At 42.4% G+C, this 24,381-nt stretch overlaps 2 protein-coding genes across 2 annotated transcripts; both read left to right on the top strand.

The window, feature by feature from the left end:
* Positions 1 to 396: 396 nt before the first annotated feature.
* Positions 397 to 2,354, top strand: LOC131913802 (speckle-type POZ protein-like). Its single transcript, XM_059266584.1, is given in 4 exon segments — positions 397 to 1,259; positions 1,261 to 1,423; positions 2,098 to 2,124; positions 2,298 to 2,354. Coding segments are annotated over 4 exon segments (1,110 nt in total).
* Positions 2,355 to 14,955: 12,601 nt separating this feature from the next.
* Positions 14,956 to 16,032, top strand: LOC131913800 (speckle-type POZ protein-like). Its single transcript, XM_059266583.1, has one exon. It carries the CDS (start codon positions 14,956 to 14,958, stop codon positions 16,030 to 16,032), a length of 1,077 nt encoding a protein of 358 aa, XP_059122566.1.
* Positions 16,033 to 24,381: the final 8,349 nt, after the last annotated feature.

Raw genomic sequence — 24,381 nt, 5'->3', positions numbered from 1 at the left:
GAGAGAGAGAGTTTCCTTGTATGTTTTCTGTTTTTCTAGAGAAACCTAGTGCAACATTTTCGATATGAATTAATAGAATGAATGAGCAAAACTATTCAAAAGCTGTGTATAATTGTCAAAACTAGTTACTTACTGAACTAAGATTCAATCTAGAAAATAATGGAGTGATGTAAGTGTATCTAGTAGTCTAGACTGTGTTCTCTGAAATTAGCATTGAAGTCTGTATAGAAAATATCAGACACCCTAGTTTCCAGCCTTGTAGAAGAGGAAACAGATGAGAAACAAAAACTAAAAATCAAAATCCTGTCTGTTATTGCGTTTCACAGGGTGAAGAGAAAACAATTGCTAGTTCTTCTTTTTGGATCCAGTTGAGCATTCAAACTTCCTCAAGGAGACATGGCAGGAGATGAGATAGCCCAGAGATGGGACCACACACAAATCAGTGTTCAGGACTTCTCCTATAGGTGGACCATCAGCAACTTCCCTTTTATTGCTGAGGAAGTGCGACAAAGCATTACAAGCCCAACTTTCTCAATAGGAGCCAATGACGAATGGTGTTTGAGAGTATACCCGAACGGAGTCAATGAAGAAAGTGCAGATTACCTGTCAGTTTACCTAGTGTTGCTCAACTGTCTGAAGAGTCGTGTTTGGGCAAAGTTCCAGTTCTGGATCATAAGTGCCGAAGGAGAGAAAACCAAAGTCATAAGGAGCCCAAGAGCCTTTAGATTCATGCCAGGCCAGGACTGGGGTTACAAAAAGTTTATTCTTCGAGATTTTCTCTTCTCCCGTGCGTTTATGCTTCTTCCAGATGACCAGCTCACCCTTGCCTGCAAGGTGAGCATGGCCCAGGTCTCTTTGAGCCTCTCTGACCAGAACAAGAAGCCGGGAATTCTGGTGCCCAGATGCACATTGGCAGATGAGCTAGGAGAGCTGTGGAAGAATTCCCAATTCACAGACTGCTGCCTAGTGGTAGCTGGCCAGGAATTCTGGGCTCACAAGGCCATCTTAGCAGCTCGCTCTCCAGTTTTCAGAGCCATGTTTCAACATGACATGGAGGAGAGCAGAAAGAACCGCTTTGAGATCCCTGACCTGGAGCCACAAGTCTTCAAGGTAATGATGGATTTCATTTACACAGGAACAGCACCAGACCTGGACAGTATGGCAGCTGCTGTGCTGGCAGCTGCTGATAAGTATGGCCTGGAACGTTTGAAGGTCATGTGTGAGGATGCCCTCTTCAGGGACCTCTCTGTGGAGAATGCTGCCCATACTCTTCCTGGCTGACCTCCACAGCTCAGGGCAGTTGAAAACCCAGACACTGGATTTCATTACAGCTCATGCTTCTGAGGTCTCTGAGACCTCAGACTGGAAGACAATGGTGGGCTTATATCCCCACTTAGTGGTTGAAGCTTATGGTTCCATGCCTGCTCACTGCCCTTTCTTGAAATACCCTATTAAATGCTTGAAGCGATCCTAGGACCTGGCAAACCTTGTCCTACCCTTGTCTCCCAGAAGCAGCAGTCGTGGTGTTAGCAATGATACCTAGGTAGACTATGGCATGTGTAGAAAATTTCCAGTGCAACTAGGGAATGACAGCATGGTCGCTGAGGCTTAATACAGATGTAAAGGAATCAATGTCAGGTTGAAGAAGGGGGAGCCATGGACTCTGGTACAATCTATGCAGCCTCTACCATGTTATTGTACTGGTTTGATTTTTGTCTAAGGAGTTAGAATCTGAAATTCATTTTAACTGCTGGCACCAAGCACATTACAACAGGGTTTCTTTGGAAAAACCTAACTGGAGTGAACTGAGCAGAAAATATGGTCAAGGACTCAGAAAGGAGAAAACAAAGATGAATGTTTGATTACAAGAGAAGGAAAGAGAATGAAGTAAGTTTTTCTCCAAACTCAGCGTTTGGGACAGGAGAGATGATTCAGCTGGCAAAAGCAATTGTTGCTCTTGCAGAGGACCCTTTGTTCAGTCCTCCTCTTTTCTCCATGGGCACATCCATCTCAAATAAATAAAATATCATATGAATAAAAATTGTAAAACATCTTATGCAGTCCAGTGGTGTTTCTGTTTGATAAGGGCCATTTTAGTCCATCCAGCTGTGCTCAGCTGTAGAAGTTGGTGCAGTGTCTTCACTGACACACACACACACACACTCACACACACTCACACACACAATCAGTGAGACAATACCTAATGAATTCTGTTACACTCACAGATTGACACAGTCCAATGGACATCAGTTGGGATTTCTCCAACATGTGTTGTGAGCTGACACTGACATCCACAGCCAAACATTAAGCAGAACTCAGTGAACCTCAAGGAAGAGGGGAAGTCAGGGTTGTAGGAGGCATCAAAGACACAAAGGGTACAGAACCTACAGAGTCAACTAAACAGGGTTCCTAGGGGCTCACAGACACTGAAGAGGCAATCACAAAGCCTGCATGGGTCTGTACTAAGTCCTCTGTGTACTTACTGTGCTTGTTTAGCTCAGGGGTTTGTGGGAATCCTAACGGCAAGAGTGTGGGGAGTCTCTGAATTCTTTGTTGGATATTGGCTCCTTCTGAGTTGGCTCTTCCAGCCGTGATATGGGGGTTTGTGCCTACTATTATTACATTTTGTTATCTTGTGTTCATTTCATCTTCCCAGGAGCCCTTTGCTTTTCTGAAGGGAAACAGAGGAGTAGTGCATATATGTGGAGTGGAGAGAGGGGAGACTATGATCAGATGGGACTGTATAAGAGAAGAAAAAAAAAAGGAAAAAGGAAAACTGGAAATATGGAAATACATTTGGGGAAGTAGTATTTAGGCAGATCTGCTAAGGAGCAGAGAATGTGAAGTTCTTTTGTCTTCTGTAAATGCTCATAAAAATTGCCTTCATCAGAGGAGGAGTTCAATAATCAAGGTAAATAGGATGACTCACTTAGTATACAGTCAGACTCTTTAATAAGCTATCCTCATTATTACCAAATGGGCCCATGATCAAAGTACCTGTGGTAGCTGAGATAGGGGTTATGCATGGAATCCCAACATGGGTATCCACTCATCAAGAGTGACCTGGTTATAGCTGCTACTACACCTGCTGCTGAATGCCAGCTCTGCCAACAACAGAGACCAACACAGAGCCCCGGATATGTCACCATTCCCCGGTCTGACCAGCCAACAAAGTCATGAAAGGATGACTACATTGGGCCACTTCCTCTGTGGAATGGACACTACTTTGCCTTTTCTGGAGTAGATCCTTATTCTAGTTATATATTTGCATTACCTGCCTGTAATGATTTTACCAAAACTACCACACAGGGACTAATAGAATGCATTGTCAACTCTCATGGTATTCCACACAGTATAGCTTCTGACCAAGATACTAAATTCTCAGACAGAGAGGTGCAACTCGGGCCCACAATCATGGATTCCACTGGTTGTACCAGGTTCAACAACCTCCTGGTAGGTTCTTGGTCTGTAGAATGATGGAGCTTTTCTCCATCATGCTGGAATGTCAGAGCAGAAAAGCCTGTTGTTTGGGTGGGTGCTGGAAGAGCATGTCAAGGGGTCCAAAGAGCAGAGGGCGCTGACAGAGAGTGGTCCTGTTGATGAAGCAGCTGTTATGAACTTTCAAGACACAGTTACAGAGCCAATGAAGTAGCAGTATTGGTGAAATTATTAAGGCCACTCCATGTAGTTAAAAGTAGGTTTATTTTGTGGTAACTTATAAGTGAAGGGATAGGTTACATGGTCTGGGAAAGGTGTAGCGCAATCTGGCAGTGTTCTCTGGAGAACTCTGCTCAGTCTACCTCCAGGGTCCAGGAACCAAGAGAGCCCGCCCATCTGGATCTCAGGTCTTCAGAGGGCTCTCTCAGCCTGCCTTGTAGGCATGGCAGTTACCAGAGCCTCAATGGGGATTGGAACTTCCAGATCAAAGCTGGAATGGCTACCCACTACATCGCAGCAACCCCAGAGTGCTGATTAAGGATACCTTAGTAGGCAGGTTTCTCCATAGCCCAGATCCATGGGTCCAGGCACCAGGTGGTAAAAAAGGAAATAATACCACTCACTATGACCCCTAGTGACCTCTTGGGAAAAAATTTCTTCCTGTTTCCATGACCTTCAGTTCTTCTGGCCTGGAAGTTTTGATTCCAGTGTGATTGGTTGTATGGGGAGTGCTCCTGTTTGGAGCCACAACAAACATTCCATTGAACTGAAGCTCAGATTTCTCCCAGCCACTTTGAGATTCTGTGTTCTTAATTCAACAGGTCTAGAAGAAAATAACAGTGTTGGGGGGTGATTGATCAAAATAAACATTGGTCAATTGGATTGCTTCCTCACAATGGAGTTAAGAAAGATTATGTCTGTCAGGAAAGAAATTCATGATAGCTGAGGAGATCCCAACTGGATCAGGCCCTCTGAATAAGTGAGACAGTTGATTAACTTGAACGGTTTGGGAGCCCCCCAGGCAGTGGGACCAGGACCTGTCTTCAGTGAATGAGCTGGCTGTTTGGAACCTGGGGCCTATGCAGGGACACTTTGCTCAGCCTGGGGGAAGGGAGGAAGGGACTGGACCTGCCTGGACTGAGCTGAATCACCAGGGGAGTCCTTGTCCTGCAGGATATGGGAATGGGGGGTGGTCTGGTGGGAGGGCAGGGTTGGCTGGAGGAGGGAGAACAGGGGAATTCGTGGCTGGTTTGTAAAATTAAGTTAAATTATAAAATAAAAAATATAAAAAGAAATTCATTAAAGCTCCTCGTAGTACTACATTTTCCAATGATTAAAGAGGATGAGAGACTTCAACAACCTAATCCAGGCAGATGACAAGTGGTTCAGACAAACTAGGAATGAAGAAATATGTCACAATTCCATGAAAGGGGCCAAGATGGGTAGTGATGTCCCCACTGAAGTACAGAACACCAACCCAAATATTTTGAGTCAAATTAAAGAAGCTTTATTTTCTGCCATAATAGGTTTTCACCCTAATCCCAGGTTGTGAAGACAGCTAGGAAGATAGGAGATGTGGGTTTTTTATAATCCAAAACATGCAAGACTAAGTGTTTTCCAAGGTTGGTAGGGTTCTACAGGAATTTTGGTGATATAGGAACTTGCCTGAACTCTCTCACCAGAAGCCAATGACAAACAGAAATACTGTTTTAGAGTCTGTATGACTGGTTGACGGAGAAAGCAATGATTACTTGTTGGTTTACTTACTGTTGCTCAGCTGTCCAAAGAGTCAAGTTTGGGCAAAGACCCTGAATGCAGTGGGGCCTTTGGCCCAGACATAGCCTTCAGCAGCAGTCAGGGCCTGGAGGTCACCATATTCTTTTATTACTTTTATTATTAGCTTTTATTTTATTAGCTTTGAAGTACAATTTGGAATCAGGAATGGTGATACATCCGGCAGTTCTTTTACTGTTTAGTAATTGTTTAGCTATCCAATGATTTTTGTGTTTCTATATGAAGCTTGAATGGTCTTTAAATTTATGGAATAAATTGTATTGAAATTTTTGAAGCAGATTGCTTTGAATCCATACATTGCTGTTTGTAGAATGGCCATTTTTAGATGTTAATCTTACTGATTCATGAGCATGGGAGATCATTTTCTGATATCTTCTTCAGTTTCTTCCTCAAAGACTTGAAGTTTTTATGAAGTCTTTCACTTGCTAGGTTAGCGTTAACCCCAAGATATTTTATACTATTGGATGCTACTTTGAAAGTGTTTTTCTCTGATTTTTTTCCAAGTCTGTCTCTCATTTGTACATCGGTAAACTATTTTTTTATTATTATAATATTACTGAAAATAGATTTGTCATTCAATGCATCCCAACCAAAGTTTTCACTCCCTTATATTTTTTCAAGCTAATTTTCTAAAGTTTTTATTAGCTATAGGAATTTCTTTGTTGAATTGTTTACCTAACTTATGTGTATTATATTATCTTCTATAAGTAAATATTCTTTCTTCTTCCTTTCCAATTTGTATCCCTTTTATTGTCAGTTGCCTTATGATGTAATTAAGAATTCAGTTGTTATTTTTATTTTATAATTTAATCTAATTTTACATATCATCCATAGATTCCCCTGTCCTCCCTGCTACTGCCCCCCTCCCCACAACCCACCCCACATTCCCATTACCTCCAGGGCAAGGACTCCCCTGGGGATGCAGTCCAGCCTGGTAGATCCAATGGAGGCAGGTCCAGTTCCCTCCTCCCTTCACCCAGGCTGAGCAAAGTGTCCCCGCACAGGCCCCAGTCTCCAAAGAGCCAGCTCTGCATGAAGGACATGTCCTGGTCCCACTGCCTGGGGACCTCCCAAACACTTCAAGCTAATCCACTGTCTTACCTATCCAGAGGGCCTGATTCAGTTGGGGACTCCTCAGCTATTGGTTCATAGTTCGTGTATTTCCACTAATATGACTATTTGTCTCTGTGCTTTTTCCAATCATGGTCTCAACAATTTTCACTCCTACAGTCCCTCCTCTTTCTCGCATATTGGATTCTGGAGCTCCAACTGGGGCCTGGCCATGGATCTCTGCATCTGCTTCCATCAGTCATTGGATGAGAGTTCTACTGTGATAGTTAGGGTGTTTGGCCATCCGATCACCAGAGTAGGTCAGTTCAGGCTTTCTCTCGACCATTGCCAGTAGTCTATTGTGAAGGTATCTTTATGGATTTCTGGGAACCTCTTTAGCACTTTGCTTCTTCCTATTCCCATGGGGTCTTCATTAGCATGGTCTCTCTTTCCTTGTTCTCCCTCTCTGTTCCTGATCCAGCTGGGATCTCCCGCTCCCCTAAGATCTCCTTAAGAATTCAGTTGTTATATTGAATAGATATGGAGAGAGTCAAACCTTGTCTCATTCCAGATTTTAGTGGGATTGTTTAAGTTTCTCTTATTTAAGTTGATGTTGACTATGGACTTGTTTAAACTGCCATTATTGTATTTAGGTATGTCACTTGTGTGCCAATCTCTCCCTGAGTTTCCTCATAAAGGAGTGTGTTAGATAGTGAAAAAAGGTCTCCCTCCATATAATGATATGATCATGTGGCTTGTGTCTTTCTGAGGTTTGGTCTTTTGGGAGTTTATACTGTCAATTACATTTTTTAATCTTTGCATATTGAACCATCCCTACATATCTAGGATATAGTCTAGTTCATCATGGTAAATATTCTTTGAATATTCTGGGACTCATTTTGTAATTATTTGATGAGTATTTTTGCAGCAGTGTTCATAAGTGAATTAGAGTTTAATTTAAGTATCTGTGTAATTTTAGACTCATAAAATAAATTGGGCAATGATCCTTTGTTTCTAATTTCTGGAATAATTTGAGGAAGATGGGCATTAACTCTTCTTTGAATGGCAGGTAGATATCTGTGCTAAATGTATCTGGTCCTGGGCTTTATTTACTGAAGAGATTTTAGCTATCATGATATCTTCCTAGGGTTAGGAGTCAGACCTTTGGGGAGGGGATCATATTTAAGGATGTGGACTTTGAGGAAGTCTTATTGAGTTTGTTTCGGTTTTGGAGACGAGATCTCATTTGGTATGCCAAGACATATCTATCAAACACCCAGCATTCCTGCTGCCTCTGTTTCCTAATACAGGCCCAATATCACTTTTATTACACACACGGAGAAAACATAATTATTTTGACTTATTTCTAGACAGGATCTTGAAACTTTGTTTACAATAACCTTCCTGTATATAAGAAGTCCTCCAGAGCCAATAACCATGCTATCATGAGCTGCAGGCATTAACCACCGCACACAATGAAATACAGCTTTAAGGCTGATTTGGTTTCTTTCTCTTTCTGTGATGAAATGCTTGACTTCTTTTTTTTAAATTATAATTTAATTTAATTTGACATATCAGCCACTGATCCCTTGTTCTCCTTCCTCCCACCACCCCCTCCACCCCGCCTTCCCCCCAGCCCACCCCACATTCCCAACTCTTCCAGGGCAAAGACTCCCCTGGGGATTGAGTTCAACCTGGTAGATTCAGTCCAGGCAGGTCCAGTCACCTCCTCCCAGGCTGAGCCAAGTGTCCCTGTATAAGCCCCAGGATCCAAACAGCCAGCTCATACACTGAGGACAGGTCCCAGTCCCAGTGCCTGGATGCCTCCCAAACAGATTAAGCTAGGCAACTGTCTCACTTATCCAGAGGGCCTGAACCAGTTGGGGGCTCCTCAGCTATTGGTTCATAGTTCATGTATTTCCATTCATTTGGCTATTTGTTCCTGTGCTTTTTCCAATCTTGATCTCAACAATTCTTGCTCATACAAACCCTCCTTTTTCTTGCCAATTGGACTCCTGGAGCTCCACCTGGGGCCTGGCCATGGATCTCTGCCTCTGGTTCCCTCAGTCATTGGATGAGGTTTCTAGCATGACAATTAGGGTGTTTGGCCATCCTATCACCAGAGTAGGTCAGTTTGGGCTTTCTCTTAACCATTGCCAGTAGTCTATTGTGGAGGTATCTTTGTGGATTTTGTGGACCTCTCTAGCACTTTGCTTCTTCCTATTCTCATGTGCTCTTCATTTATCATGGTCTCTTATTCCTTGTTCTCTCTCTCTGTTCTTGATCTAGCTGAGATCTCCCCTTCCCCTAAGCTCTCTTTCCCTCAAACCTTGTCATTCATTACCCTACTCACATCTAGGTTGTTCATGTATATCTCATCCATTTCTCTGTCATTGGGCAATCCCTGTGTCTTTCTTAGGGTCCTGTTTTCTAGGTAGCCTCCCTGGAGTTGTGAGTAGCAGTCTAGTCATCTTCGTTTTACATCTAGTATCCTCCTATGAGTGAGTACATACCATGTTTGTCTTTGTGAGTCTGGGTTACCTTACTCAGGATGATTTTTTTCTAGATCCATCCATTTGTTATCAAACCTCATGATGTCATTGTTTTTCTCTGCTGCCCCGGACCTCCAATCTAGACAAGAGGTGAGTGCCTAGGCTCAGCCTAGATCCCATCCCTGGGCACCAGCCATTCTGGGGAAGACCTGCCCAACTTGGCCCCAGGTTCTGGCCATCAGGCAGGATCCACTCCACCCCCACCAGGAGCGTTCCCCTTCTCTAAGACCCACAGCAGATCCTGTAATCTCAATAGCCCATTTCTTAGTTGGACTGTTGGGCATTTTGATGTCTAATTTCACAATTCTTCACAGACCTGGAGAGAATAATACTCAACATCATAGGGAAAAACAAAAAACCCAGGATAGCCCAAAGAATCCTGTACAATAAAACAACTTCTGAAGGCATCACCATCCCTGACCACAAGCTCTACTATAGAGCTACAGTAATAAAAACAGCTTGGTACTGGCATAAAAACTGACATGTGGACCAATGGAATTGAATTGAAGACCCTGACATTAATCCACACACCTATGAACATACAATTTTTGACAAAGAAGCCAAAACTGTACCATGGAAAAAAGAAAGCATCTTCAATAAATGGTGCTGGTACAACTGGATATCAACGTGTAGAAGGCTGCAAATAGATCCATATCTGTCATCGTGCACAAAACTTAAGTCCAAGTGGATCAAAGACCTCAACATAAATCCATGTACTCTGAACCTGATAGAGGAGAAAGTAGGAAGTAGTCTTGAACGCATTGGCATAGGAGATCACTACCTAAAAGTAACACCAGTAGCACAGACACTGAGAAAAACAATCAATCAATGGGACTTCTTGAAACTGAGAAGCTTTTGTAGAGCAAAGGATACGGTCAACAAGACAAAGTGACAGCCTACAGAATGGGAAAAGGTCTTCATCAACCCCACATCTGGCAGAGGACTGATATCCAGAATATATAAAGAACTCAAGAAATTTGACTTCTTTTTTTTAATTCAGTGTTTTATTGATTCTTTGTGGGTTTCACATCATAATCCAGATCCATCCATCTCCCTGACCCTTCATATCTCACCTCCACCCTTACAACCTCTCCCACAAAACAAAACAAAATTCAAAAGAGAAACAAAAAAATCAAAACAAAGACAACCAAACTGTGGGTGCCTGTTTTCAGGTTCCTTGAGGCTTTACCCAACAGGTCCGCATTGAGGATGATTAGGACCACCTGAGTGCAGGTGTCTGAAATGATCTGCACTTGGCTCTGCTGTGGGGTCAGGTCTTTTGCTCTACCCCTAGGCATCTCTATAAATACCCTGGGTCAGAGACAGTCAGGGCCCCTTTGGATAAGGATCCAGGCCCACCCGAGTCTATCCTGTGTTTTCTGTTTCTCTCTTCTCTATTTCTAACTAAGTTTCTTATTCCTCAATCCTCAAGAGTTCCTGGGTTAAATAAGTGTGGGGGCTGGTCTCCCACACCAAACTAACTAATATACAAAAATAAAGTCATAAAGTGGAAGCTGTAGTGTGATACAGAGAGTCACACTGTACACTCTTTTAGTCCATACATCTTAACTTGTAAGTGATCATTACAATGAGTCATTGTTCTGCTTTGAGATCTCTAGCTTCTGCTACACTGTCAATACTGGGCCCTCAGTGTGACTCCTCTTGGATAACCTTCGTTGTTGCCTTGTGTCATAGAGATCCTGCATCTTTGAATCTGCAGGTCCAGGCCCTTCACATGGTCTAACAGTTCATACATGAGGTATGTAAGTACCTGCTGCAACTCTGGGGGTGACAAGGTGCAGGTATCCTGACTACTTGGGGAGTCTGCCTATACTTTGAGCTGCTAAGACAGCTGTGGTGGCTGGAGCTGTAATGGAACAATTTAGCTGTAAAAGAAATGGTATTTTGAATGCTCATACAGTCAGGCTATACCTTGAGCTGCTAGGATAGCTCTAGCTATACCTTGAGTTATGGTGTAGTGGGGGATGGTCTCCCAGCAAGATATAGGAATCCTGCTATCCTCTGGAGAACTGCTACAACTGAGCTTTGTTGAGCCCCCACTTATCAGGGCTTCCCAGCAGAGCTCTGCTTCTTCTGAGGCCCAAGATGTTACTTCTTTTGCTTTACTCTGCTAAAGTGGAAACCCCTACAGAAATTTACCAATCTACTCTGGCTCCAGTGAAAAGTTGTTAATTTTTCTGCTCTGCCTTGGTATGTATCAGCAAGGTTCTGTTCTTCTCCGCCTTACTTAGCCCCCTAAGGGAATGTCTCTGCAAGGTTTTTTGTGCTCAGTCCTCTACAGGACATCTTAGCAAGGTTTATCTTCTCTCCCCCAGTCAATGAAGATCTTCACACACAAGATGTTTTTGAGAAAGAGATTTATTTGGGAACAAGAAATCCAAAAGAGTGGCTGCCTCCACCAGGTTGGGAAAGAACAGCTGACAAATAAACAGGGAGGTGGTTTATATACGATTTCTTAGGCATAGAGTTTCTCCAGGGACAAGGTTTTCTGCTCAGGGATTAGTTAGTTTCATTGGTCAGGGGCAGAGATGTCCCTGATTTCAGGGCCAAACTGTCTTTCTTTCACTGGCTTTTCTTAGCTTTTTGGCTCTAATTCTAAGGCCATGGCATATTTCTTTCACTGTCTCTGAATCTAGGGATAGTGTGTTTATTTGGCACTGGTATCAGAGTCAGGGCATGTTTCTTTGTTTCTAGCTTTAGGGATAAAGTTTTTCTCTCACTGGCTCAGGTCCCAAATCTAGGATGTGTTTTTTTTTCACTGGTTAAGGGTCCCTTAGGTCAGAGTAGCTTTCTTTAGCTGATCCCTTTTCCCTACAATGTGGATGTTGGGGTTGTCCAAAGACAGCTTATGTTGGAGAGGATGTGGAGCAAAGAGAACACTCCTACACTGTTGGTGGGAATGTAAACTTGTGCACTCACTCTATAAATCAATATGGTGGTTTCTCAGAAAATTGGAATCAATCTTCCTCAAGACAGAGCTATACTACTCTAGGGCATATACCCAAGGAATCCTCAATCATACCACAAGGACACATGCTCAACTATGTTCATAGCAGCATTAATTGTAATAGCCAGAACCTGGAAACAATCTAGATGCCCTTAAGCTGAAAAATGGACAAATAAAATGTGGTACATATACACAATGGAGAACTACTCAGCAGAGAAAAACAATGACATCATGAGGTTTGCAGGCAAATGAATGGAACTAGAAAAATCATCCTGGGTGAGGTAACCCAGACTCAGAAAGATAAACATGGTATGTACTCACTCATAAGTGGATACTAGATGTAAAGCAAAGGATGACCAGACTGCAACTCACAACTCCAGGGAGGCTACCTAGTAAATAGGACCCTAAGAAAGACACAGGGATCACTCAATGCCAGAGAAATGGATGAGATCTACATGAGCAAACTGGGGGTCGGGGGCGGGGAGAATGGAGGACAAGGGTCAGGGGAAAGAGAGCTTAGGAGAGTGAGAGGTACTAGCTGGATCAGGAGCTGAGTAGGAGAACGGGAAGAGAGATACCATGAAAAAGACCCCAGGGGAATAGGAAGAAGCAGAGTGCTAGAGAGGTCCTGAGAAATCCACAAAGATACCTCCACTATAGACTACTGGCAATGGTCAAGAGAGTGCCTGAGCTGACCTGCTCTGGTGATCGGATGGCCAAACACCCTGGCCGTCATGATAGAACTCTCATCCAGTGTCTGATGGAAGCCTATGCAGAGATCCACCACCAAGCCCCAGGTGGAGCTCCAGGAGTCCAATCTGTGAGAGAGAGAGGAGTGATTGTATGAGCAAGAGATAGTGAGACCATGATTGGGAAAAGGACAGGGACAAATAGCCAAACTAGTGGAAACACAGGAACTGTGAACCAATGGCTGAGGAGCCCCCATTGAACTGGAGCGAGCCCTCTGGATAAGTGGGACAGTTGATTAGCCTGAACTGTTTGGGAGGCCCCCAGGAAGTGGAGCTTGGACCTGTCCTTGTTACTGTCAGTTTTGTTTTGCTGTATTGACTGTTGGCTTTCTCTGTTGTGTGGACACCACTGCTGCTTAAGACTTTGCCTTCTCCTAGTGGGAATCTGAATCACTTGGGCTGTGCCCTGTCCCCCAGAGAACCACATACCTGAAATAAAAGCTACACACAGTCCATCCCTGGAATGAGAAACTATATGAAAAGTTCTTGTACTTGAGACCCAGGCAGGAGTCAGTTCACTGATGAGAGAATTGCTCCCACTATGCAGGAGCATGCTCGTGAAGCTCAGGATTACAGGTGGAGCAGTGTTCTTACAAATGAGGGGTCTTGCAGGAATTGTCTACCTTCATTACAAATGACAAATTTGAGGGAAAAGGTATCTGCCACCCTGGCCCTAAACACATACAGAAAAGTCACAGAGGCTACTAGTTAGCCACCTGCCATAGAAAAATTCAGAGATCAAAACCAATTGAATGATTTATCCTGGATTGAGGGATGAGCAGCATTAAAGCCAGATTTCAGGAGAGCTAGGCTGGGAATTGCTGAGTTGATTGAATCACTGAAGGTATTTCCCAGTCCTCTAGGCTTAGTGAGTCTCTCTAGACATGATGAACTAGAGAGAGATGACAGATATGGGGAGAATTTTACAGACCACATTCTAAGAAGAACTGTTTTAAAACTCCTTCTTCAGTAACTGTTGAATATATTCTGTATCCTTTGACAACCAGAATACTGTCTCACTTTAAGGCCTGTCCCAGTAAGCATGGAAGTTCAAAGTTTAAAGAGGACAGAACTCACCATTGGAGGATGAAAATTATGAGGTATTGAGAAGCTGAATCATGGCAGTCAGCATGATGGAATTGAGAACTTAGGATCTTCTCATAGCACACCCTTAGTGGATTGAGAACAGTTTTTCCAAGGAGAATTATCTGAGGGGGAGGGGCAAGATCACCAATGAAAGTGTGTGGAGCCATCCCAGGGAATGTGAGTCTGGATGAAAGAAGAGGCCACTTTCAGAGTTGCTGCCTGGCTCTGCTTCTTGACCACCATATAGGAATTCTTCCACCCTGACCTCCATGTTGTGATCACTGAGTCCCCTGACAGGGTAAGGCACCACCTCTTTCCCGATCATGTTGGTGGGAAGATTAGTATAAAACCCTGAGAAGAGGAAATAACAGCTGTGTAGGAATGAACAGCATCCCTATTTTATTTAAGATGAACCACAATGTGCAAAATACACTTGTGGTGGTTTTTGGGGGTTCCCAACTTACCAAGACATGGAATTAACTAAAACCCTAAAATGGAGGTCACAACAGTGAGAAGTGTTTTGCTTCATTTGATGTAGGTAAATCCATTTCAAGGACAGACTTTGGAAGTAAAAAGAAACAAACATCTAATCTGGATCTCAGGGCCTGAAACACACACCTTTAATTCGGATCTTGAGTCTGAAAGACACACCCTAAATTTGGCCACACCCTCTGCTGGAAGCATATAAAAGGACATGGAAGCAAGAACCTCTTGCTCTTTGCCTGCTTGCCCTCACCTTGCAGCAAGTCCATCCCTTCCCTGGCAATAGAGAATATTGGAAAACCAACATATACTGAAGACCAGTGGACACATCTAAACGTCCTGGACTGAGTAAGTAATGGAATCTTGGTCTTTCTCTTCATAGGTAATGTGGGATTACCAGGACTGCAGCCCAAAGTCCTTCTAGTAAATCCCCTTTGGTCATATATAGAGAGATTCCTTGTATATGTTCTGTTCCTCTAGAGAACCCTAGTGCAACATTTTTGACATGAATTAATAGAATGAATGATCAAAACTCTCAAAAAGCTGTGTATAATTGTCAAAACAAGTTACCTATTGACCTAAGATTCAATCTAGAAAATAATGGAGTGATGTAAGAGTATCTAGTTGCCTAGACTGTGTTCTCTGAAATTAGTAATAAAATCTGGATAGAAAATTTCAGGGACCCTGTTTCCAGCCTCATGGAAGAGAGAACAGATGAGAACCAAACCTAAAAATCAAAATCCTGTCTGTTATTGCGTCTCACAGAGTGAAGAGAAAACAATTGCTAATTCTTCATTTTGGATCCAGTTGAACCTTCAAACGACCTGCAGGAGAAATGGCAGGAGATGAGATAGCCCAGAGATGGGACCACACACAAATCAGCGTTCAAGATTTCTCCTATAGGTGGACCATCAGCAACTTCCCTTTTATTGTTGAGGAAATGCCAGAAAGCTTTATGAGCCCAGCTTTCTCAATAGGAACCAATGACAAATGGTGTTTGAAAATACACCCGAACGGAGTCGATGAAGAAAGTGCAGATTACCTGTCAGTTTACCTAGTGTTACTCAGCTATCTAAAGAGTCATGTTTGGGCAAAGTTCCAATTCTGGATCATAAACAACGAAGGAGCGAAAATGAAAGTCAGGAGGAGCCCAAGAGCCTTTAGGTTCGTGCCACGCAGCAATTGGGGTTATAAAAAATATATTGCTCGAGACTTCCTCTTGTCCCATGCATTTCAGTTTTTCCCAGATGACCAGCTCACCCTCGTCTGCAAGGTCAGCATAGTCCAGGTCTCTTTGAGCATCTCTGACCAGAACAGGAAACCAGGAATTCAAGTTCCCAACTGCACATTGGCAGATGAGCCAGGAGAGCTGTGGGAGAATTCCTGTTTCACAGACTGCTGTCTGGTGGTAGCTGGCCAGGAATTCTGGGCTCACAAAGCCATCTTAGCAGCTCGCTCTTCAGTTTTCAGAGCCATGATTGAACAAGATATGGAGGAGAGTAGAAAGAACCGCTTTGAGATCCCTGACCTGGAGCCACAAGTCTTCAAGGCAATGATGGACTTCATTTACACTGGGAAGGCACCAGACCTGGACAGCATGGCAGATGCTCTGCTGGTAGGTGCTGACAAGTATGGCCTGGAGCGTTTGAAGGTCATGTGTGAGGATTCCCTCTGCAGGAACCTTTCTGTGGAGAATGCTGCCCACACTCTTGTCCTGGCTGACCTCCACAGCTCAGAGCAGCTGAAAACCCAGGCACTTGCTTTCATTACAGCTCATGCTTCTGAGGTCTCTGAGACCTCCAGCTGGAAGACAATGGTGGACTTATATCCCCACTTATTGGCTGAAGCTTATGGTTCCATGGCTTCTACTCAGTGCCCTTCCCAGGGGCAACCTAGTAAATGCTTGAAGTGATCCTAGGCTCTGGTCAGCCTTTTCCTACACTTGTCTCCCAGAAGCAGCCGCCAATGTTTTTAACCAATGACACCTGGCTAGACTATGGGATGTGTGGAACATTTCCAGTGAAACTAGGGAAAAACAGCATGGTGGCTGAGGCTTAATACACATGTAAAGGAGTCAATTTCAGGTTGAGGGATGGGGAGCCTTGGACTCTGGTATATCTACCCAGCCTCTACCCTTTGGTTGTACTGGTTTGATTTTTGTCCAAGGAGTTAGAATCTGGAATTCATTTTAGTTTCTGGCCCCAAGCACATTACAACAGGGTTTCTTTGGAGAAACCTATCTGGATTGGACTGTGCTGAAGATATGGTCAAGGACTCAGAAATGAGAAAACAAACATAAATGTTTGCTAACAAGAGACAGGGAAGAGAAAGAAGACATCCATAGATTTTGGTCAACTTTATTTTCTGAAAGCTTTTAGCTATAGGAATTTCCTTGTTATGTGTATTATATTATCTTCTACAAGTAAAGATTCTTTCTTATACCATTCCAAATTGTGTCCCTTTTATTGTCAGTTGCCTTATGATTTTTATTAAGAATTCACTTGTTATATTGAATAGATATGGAGAGAGTCAAACCTTGCCTTGTTCCAGATTTTAGTGGAATTGTTTAAGTTTCTCTTATTTAAGTTGATGTTGACTATGGACTTGTTTTAAACTGCCATTATTGTATTTAGGTATGTCGCTTGTGTGCCAATCTCTCCCTGAGTTTCTTCATAAAAGAGTGTTAGATACTGAAAACAGTTCTTCCTCCATATAATGATATCATCATGAGGTTTACGTCTTTCCGGGTTTGGTCTTTGGGGGCTTTATATGGTCAATTATATTTTCTTTTATTTTTGCATATTTAATCATCCCTACATATCTAGGATACAATCTAGTTCATCATGGTAAATATTCTTTGAATATTCTGGGAATCAGTTTGTAATTATTTGATGAGTATTTTTGCAGCAGTGTTCATAAGTGAATTAGAGTGTGACTTAGTTTTCTGTGTAATTTTAGACTCATAAAATAAATTGGGCAATGATCCTTTGTTTCTAATTTCTGGAATAATTTGAGGAGGACAGGCGTTAACTCTTCTTTCAATGGCAGGTAGATAGCTGTGCCAAATGTATCTGGTCCTGGTCTTTATTTGGTGAAGAAACTTTTAGCTATTGTACAATTTTAATAGAGTTTATTGGTCTATTTAAACTACATATCTGATCTTGATTTCATTTTGCTTAGCGGAACCTATTGTTTCTGATTTTTTTTTTATCTTGGTGCCCTTTTCCTTTATTGAGGACTTATGTCTTCTGATTAGTTTTTGTGAAGTCTGTTTTGTTAGATATGGAAGCAACTACTACTTACTTCTTAGGTCCATTTATTGGAACATCCATTTCCAATTCTTTACCCTGAGATATTCTCTACCCATTAGGTTGAGGTGTATTTTGTAGATGCAGCAGAAGGATGCAGTCCGTTTCCACATCCACACTGTTAGTCTGTGACATTTTACTGTGAATCAAGCCACTGATATTGAGAGATATCAATGACCAATGTGGTTTGATTCCTAATATTTTTTGTCTTTATTGTTCTTGTGGTGGTGGTGGTGATGTTTGTGTTTTTGTTTATGTTTCCCTACTTTTGCCTTTACTGCTCTCAGATGATTTGTTCTCTGTATTACTCATGGTTATAGTGAACCTCCTTAGGTTGGAGTTTTCCTTCAACCACTTACTATGGGACTGGATTTGTTCACAAATATTGCTTAATTTGGTTTTGTCGTAGAACATCTTAATTTTTCTATCTCTGGTTATAGAAAGTTTTGCTGACTATAGTAGTCTGAGTCTGCATGAAGGTCTCTTAGAGTCTGCTGCACATCTGTATAGGCTGTTTTGGCTTTTAAATTATCTTCAAACCCTGAGATTATATGCCCCACAATAGTTTTGCAGTTTCCAATGAGGTTCCAGAGAAAAGACCTGAGACACCAGGATTTTCAGAGCATATCAGAGAAAAAAGAGTGTGGTGTCCAGTGAACTCTAGAAATGGTACAACCTGAGTTTCAGGTCCCCAAAGGTCTCTGTGATCAGTTTCTGCCTAATGCTTTAGATGAATCTGATACCTGCATCTGGTCTCTCACCTCTGCATGAGGAATCTGATTGACACATTCTGTTTGGACACATAGGAGAGTTGGCCATGGCCAGCTGCTTCAGTGTCCAGAATAAATGTGAGTTGTCACCATATTCCATGTTGGAATTACCACTCAGGCTGCAAAATCCATCACGTACACAGCACTACCTGCCAAAACAGAAACAAGGGCCTAATCCATCAACATCCATACTGATAGGGAAACTATAAATATTCTACCCCTACTGTTTGGCCTCTATAACTGTTCTTATTAACAGAATTATGCCAATTCAGAATATAGAATCTGTGCTTGAGAGATCACCCCAGAAAGCGAAAGAACCCAAATCAGCCTGAAAGCTGTATTTCATTGTGTGTGGTGATTAATGCCTGCATCTCATAATACCATCGAGATTGGCTTAGGAGGATTGCTTATGTACAGGAAGGTCATTGTAAACAACGATTACAGCATATACTTCTATTAGCTGGGAATATTTTGTTGGTTTGTTGTTGTTGTTGTTTGTTATTTGGGTGAGTTTTTTCGAGAAGGTTTTCAAAAATGTCAAACTCACAATGTAATTGAAAATGACCTGATTTTAAGAAATAAATAAACTGTTATGGAAAAAAATTAAGTGAAATAAAATTAAATTTAAAAAAAACTTCAAGTCTTTGACAAAGAAATTGAAGAAGATATCAGAAAATGGAAAGTTCTCCGATGCTCATGAATTAGTAATATTAACATCTAAAAATGGCCGTTCTACAAAAAGCCATCTACAGATTCAAAGCAATCTGCTTCAAAATTTCAACACAATTCTTTCCATATCTTTAAAGACCATTCTCAGCATCATATGGAAATACAGAAAGCATTGGAAAGCTAAAACATTCCAAAACAATAAAAGAACTGCTGTAAGCATCACCATTCCTGATTCCAAATTATACCTCAAAGGTATAATAAAAGTAATTAAAGAGTGTGGAGACCTCCAGGCCCTGACTGCTGCTGAGGGCTATGTCTGTGTCAATGGCCCCAGTGCATTCAGGGTCTTTGCCCAAACTTGACTCTTTGGACAGCTGAGCAACAGTAAGTAAACTGACAGGTAATCTTCAGTTTCTTCATCGACCAGACATGCATACCCTCAAACCCTATTTCTGTTAGTCATTGCCTCCTGAAGAGAAAGTTCAGTCAAGGTCCTATGTCATCAAAATTCCTCTGGACCTAACCAACTGTTGGAAAACACTTATCCTTGCGTTTTTGGGATTATGAAAACCCCACATCTCCTATCTTCCTGGCAATCCTCTCAAAGCTGGGATTAGAGAGAAAACCTATTATGGCAGAAAATAAAGCTTCTTTAATTTGACTCAAAATATTTGGGTTGGTGTTCTTTCCTTCAGTGGGAATATCACTACCCATCTTGGCCCCTTTCCTGGAGTTGTGATATGTTTCTTCATTCTTGGTGTGTCTGTACCTTTTGTCATCTGCCTGGATTAGGCTGTTACAGTTTCCCATCCTCTTTTAATCATTGGAAAATGAGGCACCATGAGGAGCTATAAAGGATTTCTTACCTGACAGCCATAATCTTTCTTACCTCCATTGTGGAGAAAGAATCCAATTGGCCGATGTTTATCTTGATCAATCGCCCCACCTGACATTGTTATTTCCTTCTCAGCCTGTTGGATTAAGGATATCAGAAGCTCAAAGTGGTTTGGGAGAAATCTGAGCTTCTGGTTCAATGATCTGTTTGTTGTGGCTCCAAACAGGAGCACTGCTCACACCACCTATCACAGTGGAATCAAAACTTCCAGGCCAGAAGAACTTCAGGTCATGGAAACAGGAAGAAATTTTTTCTCAAGAGGTTGCCAGGGGTGATAGTGAGTGGTACTATTCCCTTTTCTACCACCTGGTGCCTGGTCCCATGGATCTGGGCTATGGAGAAACCTGCCTCCTGACTAATCTTACACCAACCCTCCAGGTGGCTGCCACTTCATTGGCTCTGTAACTTTCTCTTCAAAAGTTCATAACAGCTGCTCCAGTAAGTCTGTGAATCTGGAATAACCAGTGGAATGCATGATTGTGGGCCAGAGTTGTACCTCTCTCTGAGAATTTAGTATCCTGGTCAGATGCTATACTGTGTGGAATACCATGATAGTTGAGAAGGCATTCTGTTAGACGCTGCGTGGTAGGTTTGGTAAAATCATTACAGGCAGGAAATGCAAATATATAACTAGAATAAGTATCTCCTCCATGATGGACATAGTGTTGTCCATTCCACAGAGGAAGTAGTCCAATGTATTCATCCTTCATGACCTTGTTCACTGGTCAGACTGGGGAACAGTGACATATCTGGGGCTCTGTGTTGGTCTCTGTTGTTGGCAGATCTGGCATTCAGCCGCAGCTATAACCAGGTCACTCTTGATGAGTGGATATCCATGTTGTCATTCCATGCATAATCCATATCTCAGCTACCTCAGCTAATTTGAACATGGGCCCATTGGGTAATAATGAGGATGGCTACTTAAGGAGTCTGACTGTCCACATAGTGGGTCATCTTATCTACTTGATTAATGACCTCCTCCTCTGATAAAGGTATCTTTCATCTGCATTTAAAGGGACAGGGGTTTTCACATTCTTTGCTGATTTGCAGATCTGTCCAAATACGTCTTCCCCAAATGTCTTTCCAATTTTTCTTTCTTTCCTTTTTCATTTTTATTTTTTCTTCTCTCATACACTCCCATCTGAACACAGTCTCCCCTCCCTCCACTCCACAGAGATGTACTATTCCTCAATTTCCCTACACAAAACCAAAGGTCTTTGGAGGATATCAACTGAACACAACAAAACAAAATGTAATAATAGTAGGCACAAACCTTCATATCAAGACTAGAAAACCAACCCAGAAGGAAGAAAAGGTTCCCAAGATCAGACAAACAGGTCAGCACTCACCACACTCCCCCTGTTAGGACTCCCACAATCCCATGAGCTAAACAACCACAGCATGTAAACAAAGGACTAAGTACAGACCCATGCATGTTCTGTAATTGCCTCTACAGTCTGATTCCCTATGAACCCTGTTTAATTGACTCTGTGAGTTCTGTTCCCCTTGTGTCTTTGATGCTTCCTACAATCTGCCTTCCCCTCTTCCTTGAGGTTCACTGAGTTCTGCTTAATGTTTGGCTGTGGATCTCAGTATCTGCTCCCAACAGCTGTTGGAGAAATCCCAGCTGATATCCATTGTACTAAGCACCAATATCTGAGTGTAACAGAATTTCATTAGGTATTGTCTCATTGATTGTGTGTGTGTGTGTGTGTGTGTGTGTGTGTGTGTGTGTGTGTGTATGCAACAGTGAAGCACTGCACAAACTTCCACAGATGAGCACAGCAGGATAAACTAAAATGGTCGTCTTGAAACAGAAACACCACTGGAATCCATAAGCTGACTCACTAAGCCTAGAGGACTGGGAAATACCTTCAGTGATTCAATCAACTCAGCAGTTCCTTGCCTACCTCTCCTGAAATCTGGCTCTAATGCTGCTCATCCCTCAATCAAGAATAAATCAATCAATTGGTTTTGATCTCTGAATTTTTGGTTCCTCATTTAGGAGCCTTTGGCAGGTGGCTAACTAGTAGCCTCTGTGACTTTTCTGTATGTGTTTAGGGCCAGGGTGGCAGAAAACCCCTTCCCTCAAATATGTCATTTGTAATGAAGGTAGACAATTCCTGCAAGAACCCTCATTTGTAAGAAAAGTGCTCCACCTGTAAGTCCTGAGCTTCCATGAGCATGCTTCTGCAGAGTGGGAGCAATTCTCTCAATGGGGAACTGACTCCTGCCTGGGTCTCAATTACAAGATTTTTAATATAGTTTCTCACTCCAGGAATGGAACAAGTGTAGCTTGTTGACTGAACTTTCTCACCAGAAGCCAATGTTATCGATCTTCAATTCGGTTTTTATGCTAAAACCAAGCTTTTTTTTTTTATTACTATAGCTCTATAACAGAGAATGAAGTCCGGGATGGTGATGCCTCCCGAAACTGCTTTACTGTAAAGGATTATTTTAGATATCCTAAGTTTTCTTTTTTTCATATGAAGTTGAGTATTGTTCTTTTCCATATGAAATTGAGTATCTGTTCTTTTCCATATGAAGTTGAGTATTGCTCTCTCTGTGTTTCTGTCTCTGTGTCTGGGGGGCGGGTGTTTGCATGTTTTTTTATGTGTTATTGCTAGTTTCATATATATATATGTATATAATTTTATAACTCACTTAATTTCACATATCAGCCATGCATTCCCTCATCCTTTGTTCTCCAAGCCCCCAGTCTCCCCCCCAATCCACACCCATTCCCACCTCCTCCAAGGCAAGGTTTCTCCTGCAGAGTCAGCTCAGCCTGGTAGACTCATCCAAGGCAGTGCAGTCCCTTCATTCCTACACCAAGGCTGAGCAAAGTGGTCCAGCATAGGCCCCAGGTTCCAAATAGAGAGTTCTCAACAGAAGAAGCTCAAATGGCTTAAAGACATTTAAGGAATTGCACAACATCCTTAATCATCACGAAAATGCAAATTAAAACAACTCTGAGATACAATCTGACACCCCTCAGAATGACAAAGATCAAAAAAACTGAAGACAGCGTATGTTGGAGAAAATGTGGAGCAAGGGGAACACTCCTACACTGTTGGTAGGAATGCAAACTTGGACACCCACTTTGGAAATCAATATGGCATTTTCTTAGAAAATTGGGAATCAACCTCCCTCAAGACCCAGCTATACCACTCTTGGGCATATACCCAAGGAATGCTCAATCATACCACGGGAACACATGCTCACCTATGTTCATAGCAGCATTATTTATAATAGCCATGACCTGGAAACAACCTAGATGCCCTTCAACTGAAGAATGGATAAAGAAAATGTGGTACATATACACAATGGAGTACTACTCAGCAGAGAAAAACAATGACGTCATGAGGTTTGCAGGCAAATCAATGGAATTAGAAAATATCATGCTGAGTGAGGTAACCCAGATTCAGAAAGACAAACATGGTATGTACTCACTCATAAGTGAATACTAGATGTAAAACAAAGGATAACCAGACTGCAGCTCACAATTCCCGGGAGGCTAGTAAACAGGACCCTAAGAAAGACACAAGGATTGCCCAACAACAACAGAGAAATGGATGAGAGATCCATGAGCAAACTGGGGGTTGACGTGTGTGTGTGTGTGTGTGTGTGTGTGTGTGTGTGTGTGTGTGTGTGATTTCTGCACACACTTCCAAAGCTGAGCAGCGCTGGATGGACTAAAATGGCATTCTTCAAACAAAAACACCACTGGAATCCACAAGCTGATTTTAAATTTTTTATTCATTTGATATTTTACTTGGCAGGTACAGCCTACAGAGATGGATGTGCCCATGGAGACAAGAGGAGGACTGAACAAGGGTCATATGCAAGAATAACAATTGCTTTAGCCAACTGAGTTATGTCTCCAGTCTCACACACTGAGTTTGGAGAAAAATACCTTAATTCTCTTCCCTTCTCTTGTAACCAAGTATTCACTTTATTTTCTTCTTTCTGGGTCCTTCACAATATTTTCTGCTCAGTCCAATACAGACAAGTTGCTCCAAAGAAACACTGTTGTAATGTGCTTTGGACCAGCAACTAAAATGTATTCCAGTTCTCAACTCATTGGAGAGAAAAATCAAACCATTACAGTAACAGGGTAGTGTATACAACATAGCTCAGCGCTTCCCCTCCCTGAACCTGATAATCACCTCATTTTTAGCTGTATTAAAGCCTGAGCCACCATGCTGACTTTTCCTAGTTTCACTGGAAATGCTCCACCAATCCCATAGTCTAGCCAGGTGTCATTGGTAACAACACTGGCTGCTGCTTCAGGGAGACAATTGAAGGTCACAGTTGACCATGTCCTAGGATCGCTTCAAGCGTTTGAAAAGGGGCTCCAGGAAAGGGAGATGACCAGAAGCCAGATAACGTTGTGCTTCAGCCACTAGATGGGGATATGAGCCCACCATTGCCTTCCAGCCTGAGGTCTCAGAGACCTCAGAAGCATGAGCTGTAATGAAATCCAGTGCCTGGGTTTTCAGCTGCCCTGAGTTGTGAAGGTCAGCCAGGAAGACAGTGTGGGCAGCATTCCCCACAGAGAGGTCCCTGAAGAGGGCATCCTCACACATGACCTTCAAACGTTCCAGGCCATACCTGTC

This window comes from Peromyscus eremicus, chromosome 6, assembly GCF_949786415.1.
Source record: "Peromyscus eremicus chromosome 6, PerEre_H2_v1, whole genome shotgun sequence".
Lineage (NCBI taxonomy): Eukaryota > Metazoa > Chordata > Mammalia > Rodentia > Cricetidae > Peromyscus > Peromyscus eremicus.
Note: the sequence above shows the minus strand (reverse complement) of the source record. Positions and strands in the feature narration are given on the sequence as shown.